The sequence below is a fragment of the Triturus cristatus genome, chromosome 1_2, assembly GCF_964204655.1.
Source record: "Triturus cristatus chromosome 1_2, aTriCri1.1, whole genome shotgun sequence".
Taxonomy (NCBI): domain Eukaryota; kingdom Metazoa; phylum Chordata; class Amphibia; order Caudata; family Salamandridae; genus Triturus; species Triturus cristatus.
In genome coordinates, this window is record NC_140580.1 from 770,286,557 (window position 1) to 770,302,978 (window position 16,422).

A 16,422-nucleotide genomic window follows, 5' to 3' on the forward strand; every position below is an offset into this window, starting at 1 on the left:
ACAATGCAAGTGCAGGGAATCTCTAGCAACCCTTAACAAGAAAAATAAAGACTGACAACCACCCAGTAACAAGCTTTGGCAAAGCCAATAGGTCTTTCATTTGTTGCCACACGTTTGACTACGTCAATGCTTATGCTATTGTCTTGATTTTTTAGAAACTATATAGTTGGGGAGCTGCTGTTCCCTCGGTCATATATTACAAATGGCTAAAAACAGAGAATATGGTTTTGGTCTCCAACACCACACATTGCCATAGCAGACGCAGGGACTGAAGGGAACTACTATATATACAGACGTTTTCCATGTAACAGACCAGAATGCTGTCACTGAGTGAAGTTAGCCAGTGGCTGACAAGGGCTGACCCATTGCCTCATGCTGTATACTGTAGTGGGTGGAAGAAAAATGTGAATGACACTACAACAGAAATAATGGATAAAATGTGCTAACAGAAAGCCTGTATTAGTATTGTAAAAACAATATATGTATCAGACAGTATAACACGTTTTGATGGAGCATAAAAAGGTGTATCTTCTACTTTGTGAAATGAGGAAGATCCTGCTGCCATCTCCATTTTCTGATTGTCTTTATTTCTAGTTTTAGCCTATCTAGGCTTCAGGGGTTTCTATTTCCACCAGATATTTGTTGTCACTAAAGGAATGAACTGAGGATTCTGGAGGTGATGGACTTTAAAGGTCATGCAGGTCAGCTTGAAGTTTGTTGTCGCTTCTAGCGGGAGCCAATTGAGTTTTTTCAGATGTGAAATGAAAAACTTTCCTCCCCCTTTATGGGACTCGGATCCATAACATCAATGAATAGAAAAGAAGAAGAGCACAGTGATGAGAACTGAAAAACATTTTATGCACTTTATTGTCTTGGAATTAAAATTTTGTAATATGATGTTGGGCATTTTGTTATTGTTTTAAGCACTTTAACATTTGCACGTTATTGCTGAAGTACTTTAAAGTCATGTGGTCTTGCATTTGGGAGGGAATCTAATAGATTTATTGTCCTGTAGCATAGGCACTTTCTTTGAAGTATGCAAAATTGTTGTCTGAAATGATATGTTTAATGGCTTAATATACATAAGACCAGGAATTATCGGAAACGTTGTTGACGAATTAAATGTTATATTTGGTATTGCAGTTGATTGGTCTTGTAGTGCTTGATATCCAGGTCTCTAACCAATTTTATGAGATTAGTTATTTAAACGGTGTCAGTCAGTCAATATCAGGTAGCTAAATGATACATAAAATGATATTGGGCAATTTGATAGACTTTGTCTTGCTCCTGAGATAAAATTTGTTAGCAATGTTTTCCTTCTGAAGAACTTTAGCATTTGCACTATATTGCTGATGCACTTAAGGACTTTAGGATTATACTACCAGATGCATTTTAATTCAATTATCATACTTTAGTATTTGCACTCTTTTGAGTCTTGAGAAATTACTTTTTGGCATAATGGGAATAGTTCAGTATGCATAATACCAAGGAAATATCAGAAAAGGTGTTGATGGACATTAGGTCTCAGGGGACCTGCAATTAGAGCAGTGTATACGAACTAAGATCAAACAGTCAAATGAGTTGTATTGGGCATTTTCAATATGTATTGTTTATGACCATCTGTTGGTGTTTGATATAAGGAAAAATGTCTCTTATTGGGATGTAGGGAGAAAATGGATAGGACGAAAAATATCCAAAGAGATTGTGAGAAATTGTCTTCCTGGTGTAAGCCCCTACCCTCTAGAATCGATGTGGAGATGGATCCTTTACTTGAGGACACATGAGAAAACTACTTCACACAAATTCTATAAGTGTCCTGGGGAAAATGCTTCCTCTCCGATAATCATTGCATTGGAGGATTATTACTTTTTTTTCTATTGTGGTATTAATTTATAAAGAAATGAGCAGTATAGACATGAGAAAAGAATACATAAAATAATTTAACATTGAGCACAATGACAGGGGTGGAAAATTAAATCCGATAACAATGTAAAGTGAAAAAAAATCATTGTAATGACGGGAGGAGGTGGACCGATGTATTGTAACTAAGTAACCATTCTAGTTTTTTTAGCAAGAGTAAAAGGACTTTTACACTGTGACTCTCTAAAAAGGAATGTCTGTACTTTTGGACTCTGTGGTCCAGTTAAAAGCAAAACGCTGAAACGCGTCGGCCGATTAATGCACGGTTTTGCACTTTGCGGTAAAGGCTAAATATTGAGATTTGTTGTTTCAAAGTGGATCATGGTGCTGCCTCTCCGTTCTGAAGAAGAAACATAAGGAGATTATATATATATATATATATATATATATATATATATATATATATATATATATATATATATATATATATATAGTGAGCGCTGCTTTGTGACATTTTCTACATCACTTTAATAGGATTTAATGAGCGGCTGGCAACAGTAGGTTAATGAATTGGGTTATCTGTACTTGCTGACACATTGGAAAGCACTTCAGAAAAGGTGGTCAAGACTCGGAAACCGACTTGGGGGGGGGGGGGGGGAATTGGTGTCAGGTGCTTAAAGCAGGCACAAATGCGCGTTCCGCCCCTGGGGCACTTCAGTAATACAGCCCCAGGATTTTGGAGGCCATGGACTTCAAAGGTCAGAGGCCAGCTTGAAGTTTGTGGTCGCTTCAAGCAGGAGCTAATGGAATTTTTTAGAAATTTAATCAAATGTTATCTTGAAAAAATCTGAATGAAAAAACTGTTTGGCTGTAGCTGCAAATGGTTTTACAGCGCCATTAGTATGAGGGTAATACCTGAATAACAAAGTGAACGTCTCCAAGTAGTGGAAAGGGTGTATTTCTTTCAGTGAATGTAGGGCAGGTCTCAAGGTTTTTGCTGTGTGTTCAGTTTATGAGGGCATGGACAGATATGAGTCAAGCCATGTGCTCAATGAGTTGACTTTGCGACCAGTGTGTGGAGAGGGCAGCAGCGTGTAGTTTCGAGATACAATATTTATAGGATTTGCAGGTGTTTGGGTGGAAAAGAAGAATGCTTTCTCTTCTATTCAGTTTGAGAAAATTCAGACATTAAGATGTGCAGACTTCAGAGTGTTGAAAAACAGTGTTCGAGAGAGTGTTGAAAGTGAAAGAGGGGTCAACTACTAAAAGCATGAGGTGCGAGTTGGAGTCTTTAGAGCCTAAGATGTCCTCCTGTGCTATGTAGATAGGCTTTCCACTATATTGTTTATGTATAAATTTAATTGGCACTTGTCGCGGATGAGGGAAGATGAAAGGAATTGTTGTATTATTTTTTTTATCGAGAGAAGTCTACCAGTAGTTTCAGACTGAGAGAAATGAATAGTTCTGATCCTCTAATTCTGGAATCCTCTGCTGGTTCCTCATCCAGGTAAGTGTCGAGGCCTCTCAGAAGTAGAAGAGGAACCCACATGAACAGCCTTCCATGTGCAAAAGAGAACTGATTGATTGGAAAGAGATACATAAAGGGACAGAAAGAAACACCCAGCACCGTTGTGGCTTCATTGGCACCACCTGATTAACCCCTGACACTGACACCCTAAGTTGTTTATCAATGTAGGTTAGCCCTCCGCTGAGACACTGTGGCTCCATGTGGGCTTCCCTCTGTGTAGGTTGTGGCTCACGCAGACTTCAAACACTGGTGATCTCTGATTCGCTGTTAACAAGTCATCCATTTGTTGTCCCCTAATACTGCACATTATTCCCAATAGTAGATTTTACTAACTGATGACAGCATGACAATGACCGCAACACCCTGTTGCAGATGATGCCTTCTAATAGCCCCTAAGACTGAGCCAAGAGTGTTTTCTTTTGACAGATGCGGTCTTCTGATGATCCCAAACATGGCCACCTGGCTTCCTTGTTTCCTCCTCATGAACACCAATCCTGAAGCCATATCTGCTATTCTGTTGCAGGTGGTGCCGCAGATCGCGAGAAGATGCCTGTCAACCATGAAGCTTTCCTTCTGATGGCCAATTCGCAGCATGAGATGGAGGACTGGGTGAAAGCCATTCGTCGGGTCATCTGGGCACCTTTCGGTGGAGGTATTTCTTTGTTTTATCATGGTCTTTGCTAGAGATGATACACATCACGTAAGTGGCCTCAAGGCACAAGAACAGTTGAGGTGTGCTAAAGGGCATTAATGCAGATAGTTCAATGGTGAACAGCCAAGGTTTGGTTAAGTTCCTTAATTAAAGATGGTTCTCAAATTGATGAACTGTGATCTAGTTTCTCAGAAGCATGGATGCCCTAGTGAGAAAGAGATTAAAGAATACAAAGTGAGATGAGGGAAATGTCTGTGAAATTTGCTGAATGCAAGAGGGGGCAAAATCCATGAAATGTGTAGTGACTTACAGAAGTGTCTTAAATTGCATTATTTTGTGGACTGGAAGCCTAGGAAATGCTTCAAGATAGACCGGTGCTTAGCCTTGCCTGGCACCATGTATGAGAAGATGGAGTGCTACATATTGAAAACATTTGTAGGTGCTTATTTGTGTAGAATCACCTCACATGCACACCCAGGAGAGGATAGCAAAATCACAAATCCTTGGAGGGAGAGGCCACATTACCATAACGATGTTGTTCTTGCAAAACTAAGTGCATAAAGTGCGTGCCAAAATCAACTCCTATACTTAATTTCCCTATTTTGCATTATAAATGCTATTCATTCAGTGTTAAAATGCAAAACCAAAGGATATATTAGTGTTGTTGCTATTCCTACTGGTATGCCTTGTACAACTTCTACTACTATCATAAAAAAGGCCTTCTCACACAATTGGTACTGGGCTGCCGTTATAGGAGTTATGTCTGAATCATTTGATTGTGAGTCATTCCACCTCACCCAGTGTAAGAAACCAGTTTTTTTTTGCAGATGTTCCCCTACTTTCTGCCCCCATTTGGACCACTAAATGCTGGTTTTTGACTCTGACAGTGCACTGAAGCCTGCTAACCAGATTCCACTGCCAGTGCTCTCTCCCTAAAACTGTTATGTGAAAATTGGCAATCAGAATTGACAAGAACTTTACCCCCTTCCAATTCGGTTTTGTATGCTACCAGTGGTACCCAGAGCATTGGTGGTAAAGGGGTCCTCTGTGCTTGCAGCACTGTTTGTGCCACTGTGAATGACCCAGGCAAACAACTGGCAGCAGGCCTGCCCTTGTAGACTGCAAGAGCAGTGCTAACTGCTCGAACTCCACTGTGCCTTCACCATGTGTGGCACAGTCAATACATTATTTTTACTATATATATCAGGCATCCCGAAGGAAGGCCTTCTGACTCGAGGAGGCAGGGTGCATTATATTAAAGGCGAGGACATAGAAGTGCAAGCCTATATGTCCCTGCAGTGCAGTTCCTCATTGGAAACTACTATAAGTTTCAACTGTCCATAGGATAACATGGGCTGCCGCCCGGGCATTCTCAAGGTTGGCATGCTCCATTATGGTGCCGCCAAAATATGTCATGTTTGGTATCAAGCAATGTGCCTTCTCACTCCTGACATGAATTGCATGCCCTGTGTGATGTGACATGCACCCAGGTGGCTACCTTAGATTAGTGGTTGCCCACTAAGTTGGTCCAGCTTCTCTGTGCCCTGGCTGGCAAGCCTGTGTTTCCCGAGTATGATGCCTCCAAACAGTATTCTGACCTCCTGCCAGGCAGAGTGGTTCCTCCCAGGAGTCTGGAACGAAGGCTTGGGCAGGAAGGACGCCACATTTACCTCCTCCCAAACAGGCTAGTGAAGTGGCACATCAAGGTGGTGAGCTTGAAAGGCTGCACCACATCTGATATGCATCTAGGCCAACTCCCACAGGAGAAAAAAATCCCTCCCCCTACCCCAGGCACATATGCACCCGGGCAGGTGTGGAACTGCGATACCACTTTAGGCATGAAAGTGGGGTTAGTACGTAGTACAACTCTGTTTGCGTGAACCTGTATGAATAGCTCTTGAATGGTTAGTGCCTGGATTTCAATAACTCTTCTTAACGAAGTGATTGCCACTAAGAAGGCTACTTTCCAGGTGAGGAATTGAATCTCACATGAATGTAGAGGTTCAAAAGGTGGACCCATCAGTCTGGTGAGGACCACATTCAGGTTCCACACCGGTGCTGGTGGGTGAGTTGGAGGAATCACTCTTTTGAGTCCCTCTAAGAAGGCTTTGATGGCAGGCACCTTGAACAAAGAGAGGTGCTGCCTGTTCTGAAGATAGGCCGCTATTGCGGTTAGATGTATACGGACGGAGTTGTATGCCAGATTGCATCGGTATAAGTGTAACAGGTAACAGATGATGTTCTGAATGGATGCATCCAGCGGGTTAATGTCATTGTTTTTACAGTAAATGACAAACCTTTTCCATTTAGCCGCATAGCAAGCTCTGGTCGTGGGTCTCCTGGCCTCCTTGATGATATTCATACATTCTGGAGGCAGGTTCAGTTAGCCGAACTCTAAGACTTCAGGAGCCAGATCGCCAGGTTCAGCTGTTGCGGATCTGGGTGCTGAATTTCGCCATGGTTCTGTGTTAAAAGTTTGGGTGTTAGCCGCAGTCTTTGAGGCGGCACCACAGACAGTTCTAGTAACGTGGTGTACCATGGCTGGCGTGCCCACATTGGAGCAACCAGGATGAGTGTCATCGAGTGTTGCCGTAGTTTGCGTGCCACTAGCGGTATTAATGGCGCTGGGGGAAAAGCGTACGCAAATCTGCCTGACCAGTTCATCCATATCGCATTGCCCTGCGACTGTGGATGCGGAAACCTGGCGGCAAAGCTTTGGCATTTTGCGTTTTCCCTTGTGGCGAATAGGTCTATCTCTGGATGACCCCACTGCTGAAAGTACGGTTGGAGTACTGATGGATGTAGCTCCCATTCGTGCATTTGGTGGCTGTGTCTGCTGAGCAGATTCGCCATCTGGTTGTCCTTGCCCGGGAGGTGTTCTGCCATGAGGAACATGTTCCTCTGAATGGCCCACTTCCACATGCTCTGAGCCAGATGAGACAAAGTGTGTTCCTCCCTGCTTCTGTATGTAGTACATGGCAGTCATGTTGTCCGTCCGGATCAACACGACTTTGTTGCACAAGTGTAGTTTGAACGCCTTCATCGCCAGGAAGATAGCCATCAGTTCCAGAAGGTTGATGTGCATCTTCTGTTGCTGTGTCGTTCATAGTCCCTGCACTGTGTAATTGAGTACATGAGCTCCCCATCCCTGGAGAGACGCGTCCGCCGTCAGTATTATTTGTGGAACAGGCTCTTGGAACGGTCGGCCCTTGCAAAGGTTGTGTGGATTCCACCAATGCAGAGAGTTGTATGCCCGACCGCTCACCAACACTAGGTCTTTCAACTGTCCTTGAGTCTGATTCCATTGACGTACCAAGCACTCCTGAAGCGGGCGCATATGTAGTCTCGCGTGCGGGACTATGAAGATGCAGGAGGCCATCATGCCTATCAACTGCATGAACACTCGCGCTGGAAGGGAGTGTTGTGGTCTGAACTTTTTTATCAGCAGTTGCATGCTGTTGATTCTCGCTAAATTTGGCTGAGCTTTGGCAGCCAGAGTGTCTAAAGTCGCGCCCAGGTACTGCCGTACGTGGGCGGGTTGGAGATGTGACTTTGGATATTTCAGTGAGAATCCCAGGCTGTGAAGAAGGTGAATGGTGTGGGATATGTGGCTGGCACACTGCTGGGCTGACTTTGCCTGAACAAGCCAGTCGTCCAGGTAAGGGAAGACGTGAGTGTGCTGTCTCCTTAAGTGTGTGGCCACTGTCGCCAGGCACTTGGTAAAGACTCTGGGCGCTGTTGTTACTCCGAAAGGGAGTACTTTGAACTGATAATGCTGATCCTGAAGAGTGAACCTGAGATATTTTTTGTGTGATGGGTGTATGGGTATGTGGAAATACGCATCCTTTAAATCTAGTGTTGCTAGGAAGTCTCCCTGACTGAGTAACCGCAGAACCTGCTGGAGGGTGAGCATATGAAAATGCTCTGACAGAATGTATTGGTTGAGGGGGCGGAGGTCTAGTATAGGTCGTAAAGACCCGTCCTTTTTTGGGATTAAGAAGTACAGAGAGTACACCCCTGACCCCCGCTGTTCCATAGGCACGAGCTCTATGGCTCCTTTTTGCAGCATACTTAGTACTTCTTGCTGCAATAATGTCAAGTGCTCTGCGGACATAGGACGGTGTCTTGGTGGTATGTTGGGTGGATTGGATGTTAATTCCAGACAATAACCGTACTGGACAATTTCTCTGACCCACCTGTCTGTGGTGATGGATCTCCAGACTGGCAGGAACTGTTGGAGTCTCCCCCCGACCGGTGTTATGTGGGCGGGGGGCAGCGACAAGACGTCACTGTTATTGGCGGTGGACCTGGTGTTGTTGTGTCCTCGTCCTCTGCCTTTGGTGCTGGATCCACGATATCCACCCCTATTGTTTTTATTATAGGTACTCTGGGTACCTCCTTTATTGTACTGCTGCTGGGACCCCTGACCTCTAGCTGCTCCTCTATTCCCGGGGCGACGGAAGGAGCCACTCCGAAACTGCTGCGACTGTAGAGCCCCCATAGATTTGGCAGTTTCAGTGTCCTTTTTAATCTTTTCCAGTGTGGTGTCAACCTCGGGGCCAAATAAAAAGTCTGGGTTGACTGGTTGATTCAAGATATTATTTTGAATCTCAGGTTTGAAGCCTGATATTCTCAGCCATGCGTGCCTCCTCAACATTACACTAGTGTTGATTGCCCTTGCTGCAGTGTCAGCAGCATCCAGTGCACATTTGATGGACGCATTTGTAATGAGTTGTCCCTCTCTGATGAGGAGCTCCGCTCCATCTTTGTATTCATCTGGTAGTTGTTCTAGCAGTGTTTCTAGTGTATCGTAGTGTGACCTGTCGTAACGGGCCAGGAGTTCCTGAGTGTTGGCAATGCGCCAGATGTTTGCTGCTTGTGCCGCTACCCTTTTGCCTGATGTTTTTAGCACTTTGGACTCCTTGTCCGGAGGAGGAGCATCACCTGTGGTCTGCGAGTTAGCTCTCTTGCGAGCATTAGAAACTACCATGGAGTCCAACGGCAATTGACCCTTAATGTACATGGGGTCTCCGGGTGCAGGTTTGTATTTCTTCTCTATTCTGGGGTTCAATACCCGTGCCCTGGTGGTTTCCTTAAAGATGTCCTTAGCATGTTTAAGAACTCCTTTTAGCATTGGTAGAGTCTTGACCGTTCTTTCTGATGTGGAGAACGTGTCCACCAAGAAATCCTCCTCCACAGAGTCAGAATGGAGTTCCACTCCGTGATTGGCAGCCGCCCTTTCAATGAGGGCGTTAAAAGCAGCAGTATCTTCAGTGGGAGATGGTTTGATATTGTAAAGATGAGTGTCAGGAGCATCTTGTGGGTCACCTTGGTCAGTAGGGTCTCCCCATGCTTGATCTTGATCTTGCTGTTGGTCATCAGGGTCATTATCCACAGGATAAGTGGTATCATCCCCAATATAGCCCTCTCCTGCATCCTGTTCCGAGTGTGTAGGAGAAAAGGATGGTGGTTCCTGATGATAGGTGTGGAATGTTTCTACAAGCACTGGCGTCGAACCTGATGCCAGTTTCCTCTTTAGTGGAATCTTGTAGGAGTCCAAAGCCTTCTCTGGAACAATTCTCCGCTTGCGGAACAACAGCTTACCAGTGTCTGCGTCGATAAACTGGTCCTGCGAGTCCTCGACATTGGTTCGTTCCGTGGGCACTGTTTGTGTTTGTTCGAGACTCCTCCTAAGTTCGAACATCTTCGGTGCCCCCGGCGGCGGCAATCCAAACTTGATCGGTGCTGGCGCCGAGTGAGCTTTAGCGACTTTGTGTGGTTCGGGACCCGTTCTTGGTTCGAGGGTTGCCCGTTCCCTGATGCGCTGTAGGGACTCCGACACCTGTTGCAATGTGAATGCAGACGGTGCTTTGGAACCGATAGGCTCTTTGGAGACAAGCCTGGATGCGGTCTCCGGTTTCTTCCCAGCCTTCGGGTTCTCGATCCGAAGTTTGGGATCGACACCTGGTTGATTCGATATTTTGGCAGTCGCCGCACTCTTCGGTGTCGACGTAGTCGGATCGACCGCCGTGACCTTGGTGGTCGGTGCCCCAACCTTCGGTGCCATAGGCCGTGGCGTCTTCTCGGGACCGAGGGCCTTCTTCTGTGTCTCGATGCCGAAGCTCTTTCTTGTCTTCTCGGTACCGAAGTCCTTCTTTCTTTGCTCGGCTCCGATGTCCCTTTTCTGTGTCGACAGATTGGAGGGCTTCGATGCCTTCGATCCGACTTGAACCAGTTGCACTTTCGGTTTCGATTTGACCGGTGCTGGTTTTGGTTTCACTGAATCGAATCCAGTCTTTTTTGATAGTGTTGGCTCCTTTGAAATGTTCGAAGCCGGGCCTTCAGGCGGGGCTGTAGAACGATCTGACTGATCTTGGGTAAGGCCCGCAGGCGATCCCTCGACCTGAGCCTTGTCAAGACTGTGTCCTGCAGCCTTCGCATCGACGGATTGGCCTAGCTCCTCGCCCAAGCTATCTTCCTCGGCCCCAAGGGCCTCATCATCGTCTCCTACCTCGTCGATGACGTCTTGGTCCTCGAAGATCACTGCATCATCGTCGTCAGATTGGGATTCATGCTCCGAAGCATGGCTCGAGTCTATCTCTTCGACGCTCTCGACTTCCTCATCCTCGGTGCTGAATATGTTAACCGGGTTAGGCGCTGATTGTTTGGCCTCCAATCTAGCCGCCCGTCGATTCCGAAGTGTCTTCTTTGACCGGAACCGGGCGCAGGCCATACACCTTGACTCATCATGATCCGGTGATAAGCATTTGTTACACACCGGATGGACATCGATGTGTGGATATTTCGCATGACATAGAGGACATCTCTTGAAGGGAGTCCTCGATTCCATCCTCGAACGTCGATCGATGCTCGGACCGAGACTAGGTCCGAGAAGTGTGAACAAGACCGAGAACGAGTATAATAGTCTGTCGATACCGAACGCAAACAATACCGACGATACCTAAAGGCTTTTGGCCTTAAATAAAGTTTTCCTAACTTGAGCTAAGATAAGCACATCCGAACCCAATGGCGGAAAAAAACAATCTGAGGATGGAGAGGATGCCCATGCGCACTGTAGTCCAGGGGAGGAGCCACCTATCTCGTGATACTTCGAAGACTCTTCCAGGACAACAATGTGCAATCATCCCGACCCAACACTAGGCGGCGATCTATGCACAGATATGAATGTCAGCAGCCCTACATGCCAAGAACAGATGCATACTGGTAAGTAGCATATTCAGTCAAGGAGGTGTACACCTCCAGAAGGCTAGCCACACCTCAGCCTGGTCCAGCACATTCAAATTAGATTCCTGCCATCTTGGCAGAATAGAGGGTTCTGGGTAAAAAAGGTGACCTACACCCAGGATGTGGTCACCTCCGGGGCAGACTAGCTGCAGGGACTAGCTGCCAATTGGCTACTAGCTCCCACACCACTAACGTCCCTAAATCCAGGATTTAAGGGACACCCCTGACACCAGAACCTCCGATCTGATCCAGCTTGCATCAATGAGGACATATAAGGGACCAGTGTTATTGACCAGTGTCATTGACAACAGCAAATTGCGCAAACAAAGAGGAATATACTGTGGACCTGTGACAACACTTCTTGGAACTGTATGAACAAGGTTCTCCTAGGCTAAAGGTGATTCCCCCAGACTGAAGGACCCCCTAAGAGAGCCAGAAGCAAATTCAGACTCCCTTGTACTAGTGGGACTAGTTCCCTGCAAACTGCAGATAAAATGAGACTCGGGAACAGAAGAATCACTGGCCATGAGGGATTGGCCAAATCCAGATGGACTGGTGCATTGTGGGAACTGTGGTCCAGCCTTCCACGAAGTTTCAAGCTGCTACCGTCTTTCCTTGAACCTCCAGGCGTTGAAGGAGATCCCAGCTGAGCTTACCTGCTACCAAGACTTGTTGGTCGCCAGTTGGTAACCGACCCAATAACTCAATGCTGAATCAAGAGGGCATTCCACAACACCTGCAACCAATGTCAGCACCTACCCTGCTCTTGTGTTTGTGCATCTTGTTTTCAGCAGCACCATGTAAAGCGGTAAAGGCAGCTCTTCCACTGCTTCCGTTCAGCACCAACGACTTCCAGGACAAATCTGCACCGTGCTCTACAAGCCAGGTAAAATTGAACTGCAGGTTGTGTCAACTTTACCCTGCAAGAGTAAAACGCAACTTGACCTGCTTGTGACCAATTGTATGAGTGGATTTTTCCCATTGACCACAGCTTTTCATTTTAACTGTATTATTTTGAATTGATTTTCCATTGCTTCTAAAATCTATAACTCCGGTTGTATGCATACATTGCCATTAATTTTGGTGCTGAATTTAAGATAAGAATACAATCTATTTTTATAAATTGGTGACAGATTTCTCTTGAGTTGTGTCAATTACTTATGGTCCATGTTGGTACTCTGAAATGCTTTAATCATGTTCCTCTAGTAAGGCCTGACTGCTCTTTGCCACTCTACCTGGACTGAGCTAAGGATTTAAATATTTTAAATTCAAGGACCATCGTTGTGTTATTGTGATAGTATTAGATGGTGAGGACTACTCCACACATATAATACTCTGCTTTCCTACACCCATTTATTGGTTAACTATTCCAGGGTAGGACTGGGACAGAAAATAGCCCTAGGCACCAAAATAAAAGTGGCCCACATTAGTGAATGGGCTAAAAAAGTGCCCCATTTTTGGAAATAGGGGATGTTTGGAACTTGTAAAGCCAAGTTTTGCAAGTGTTTTACAAGGCGAGGAAAACTATTTGAGCTTACTTTGGGTAACGTTTGTTTTAACATCAGAGCAACGTATCGTAAATTTCAGCCCACCAGACAATGAACTAGGCTAACAAATAGGAAAAGAAAACGGCCTACACATTGACCTGTAAGAGCAGCCCTTATGTCAGTGTCTGATTTACCTGTAGGCCAGTCCATCTCTTTTAACTGATAACAAAAAAGAGCACTTCGAGGAGAGTGGTTTGTGCGGCTTTGGCCTCATAACTAAATTACCCATAGATTCACTCCTGAGGAGCTACTTTACTCCTTTGGTGGAAAGAAACATAATGGTTTAGGTCACCCACAATGGTTGACTCCGTCATATTTTCCAGGGGCATAGATCTCTTTAGTGCAGCCAGTGCAGAGTTACCCTGCACACAGAGTTGTGAGGGGCACACTGCACCCTCAGTTATGAGTGTCCTTTGCTACTACTGAACTGGGCACAGCGCATGTCACTGAGTAAATGCTGGTCCAGGCCAAACTAGCGTTGAGTTAATCAGTGGTGCAATGAAAAATGCAGTAAGTTGAAAGTCTTAAGGGAAACGAAAGGAAGTTATTATTGTTTTTTTCCTTATCTTTGCAGAGTTGACTCAGCCTCTTCTTACTCATTGTTAATCCTACATTCAAGCACTTCCCGCAAGACCCTCGGTGCTTCCACCTTTCATATCTGCACTACTGTGCCTATTTGTGATCCCAAAGTACATAATTCTCTTAACCATGAGTGGGTTACATCACTAGCCACTGGAGCGGAGTCCTCGGTAGAGACACCAGGCGAGCCATCACTGGCTACCGGAGTGGAGTCCTCTGGAGAGACACCAGGCGATCCATCACTCGCCAGTGAAGCGGAGTCCTCTGGAGAGACACCAGGCGATCCGCCACTGGAGCGGATTCCTTTTGAGAGACACCAGGCTATCCATCACTGGCCACTGGAGCGGAGTCCTCTGTAGAGACACTGGTCGATCCATCACTGGCTACCGGAGCGGAGTCCTCTGAAGAGACACCAGGCGATCGATCACTCGCCACTGGAGCGGACTCTGGAGAGACACCAGGCGATCTGCCACTCAAGCAGAGTCCTTTTGAGAGACACCAGGCTATCCATCACTGGCCACTGGAGCAGAGTCCTCTGGAGAGACACCAGGCGATCCGCCACTGGAGCGTAGTCCTTTTGAGAGACACCAGGCAATCCACCACTGGCCACTGGAGCGGGGTCTTCTGGAGAGACACCAGGGGATCCATCACTGGAAAATGGAGCGAAGGCCTCTAGAGAGACACTAGGTGATCCATCCCTGGCCACTGGACTAGAGGCCTCTGGAGAGACACTAGGCGATACATCCCTGGCCACTGGAGTGGAGTCCTCTGGAGAGACATTAGGTGATCCATCCCTGGCCACTGGAGTGGGAAGGTTCATGATCTGTTAATTAAAGTTCTTTGTTCACCAAGTCGACCTTGGTTCCCAGACCAGCCAGACACGAAAGACGTCCTCCCTTCTCGCTTCCAACTGTCTTCAAAGCATTCCTTGTATCTTTTCCAATCTGAAAATAACGAGTTGGCATTCCGATACCTGTAGTAGGATGAGAACACTGCTATTTCTTGAAAACAACATGCATTTAATTCTTTATTTCTCAAGAAGTCAAGGAGGTGCAAAAACTACAGTCTTGGGCCTATGAACTTTGGCAACCTAAACTACACACAGTTACATTATGTGGTTATGAGACTGTCCTGCTCTCTGTATATGCAGGCATGGCGATACATACATAATCATACTATAACATTTCGCTACAGTGAATGTTTGAATGAGTCTACTGGATACATATTAATGATCATAAAACACTGCAAACAATAGGAATATGTGGAGGTGCATATCAACCATGATTATAGTGCACCCATACAAAATAGAGTGCTGAAAGCGCTCTATCAAAGGTCATGTGCTTTACCTACAATGGTTGGAAGCACATAGTGTTTTTTAAATACCCCTCACACACCAAAAGTGCCCTTGGTGTCATGCTTCATCATAGGGATCTTCGCGGCGTGCTAAGACCTACGAATACGCGGGAGCACTGGTATCAGGGTCAGGGGTGAGTGAAGGTGAGTTTAGAAAATACCTAGCTCCTGTAGAGTAGAAGACTTTAATATTCCTTGGGGCCGGTATTGTTAAAAAAGTGGGTAGGAGGTGTGTTGCAAAGCCTTCTGTGTGTGTCAACATGTTTCGAAGTGTGCTGCTTCTTCTTCAGGACAGGTTAACAGATCCCTTCTGTTCTCACATAGCTCTTATGACAATGTCAATTGGTATAAAGTGATATATATACAAGTAGTGAATGTTACGTGATAAAGACAGCCTTGTCTCAATTAAAATACAATACCAAAAGGAATATCCTAAAGGGTAATTTGTTGTATTAAAAAGCAATGCCTCATGAGCCTTTGAACGAGGGGGATAAGTGCCTGTATTTGGACTATGCACCAGGACACTGCCTTGCACAAACGTCTCCTCCTCGCGGCTCGGTTGATGCATCAACAGAGCCGCGAGGAGGAGACGTTCATCTTCACTCACCCCTGATCCTTCCACTCACTCATTCCTACACCACACATAGTCTGTGATACCAGTGCTCCTGCGTATTCGTAGGTCGTAGCATGCCGCATCCCGTAGCGGGGCGCGAAGACCCCTATGATGAATCATGACACCAAGGGCCCTTTTCGTGTGTGAGGGGTATTTAAGAAACACTATGTGCTTCCAACCATTGTAGGTAATGCACATGACCTTTTAATCAAGAACCCTCTATTGAGTTTCTGAAGGGTGGCTCTTAGTGTAGATGATATATCCATCACTGGCCTCTGGAGGAGAGTCCTCTGGAGAGACACCAGGCGATCCCTGCTCCTAGTTTCACAAACACATTTGGGGCTCCAGCGGATCTTTCTCAAACTCCACATCCCTGCAGAAGCTGAACTATTATGGATCACATTTTCTGAATTATTTCTTTCACATTGTACCTTTCTTTTGGTTGATCTCTTCCATCAATGTAAACCGCATTCTTGTTCTCTTGCAATCAGATACCCAGGTTCCCACTTTCCCTTTATTCCCTGTTCTATTGCAGAGTATAAAATGTGTCATAAAAATCCACCTCTCAGTTCTCGTTATCCACTGTTCTACCTAAAGAGAATGACCTGTGAAACCTGGTCCTGGAGCACCAACAGGATATGTAGACTTTCGATATTTCTTTATCAAGGGTTGCAGACAAGCCTTCGCTGCCCTTCTATGTGACACTGGAGAAGGACTGGTAGGTAAAGCTTGATTGTTTGCAGATGGTATGAAAACCTGCCATACAAGCCTTGCCTGCTCTGGTCTCTTAATCTGCTTTTAGCTCTGCCAGTATCAATACTTTGCTGGGAAAGGTATGCCTTGCTGGACACAGTGAAGGCATGTTGTGCCTTGCAAACTGGTTGCAAAACGTTGCTTAGCCTCGAAACCTTGTAGCATGGTGTAAAGAGGCCATAATTCGTGATGCTCCAGCAGCAATACTTTGGTCTGGTAGTTCAGTCACATGCAGGGAGTGAGTTGGCTCAGAGGTCATTTCTACTTTCCACTGGAGCGGGGTCCATCGATG

At 45.7% G+C, this 16,422-nt stretch overlaps 1 protein-coding gene across 2 annotated transcripts in view; it reads left to right on the forward strand.

Moving 5' to 3' along the window:
* The window catches only part of ARHGAP22 (Rho GTPase activating protein 22), a 399,917-nt gene that overhangs the window by 310,003 nt on the left and 73,492 nt on the right, over positions 1 to 16,422 (forward strand). For both annotated transcript variants that reach the window (XM_085608768.1, XM_085608769.1), the window contains one exon: positions 3,912 to 4,040. In XM_085608768.1, the coding sequence (XP_085464894.1) occupies positions 3,912 to 4,040 (129 nt within the window). The remainder of the gene's footprint in view (positions 1 to 3,911; positions 4,041 to 16,422) is intronic.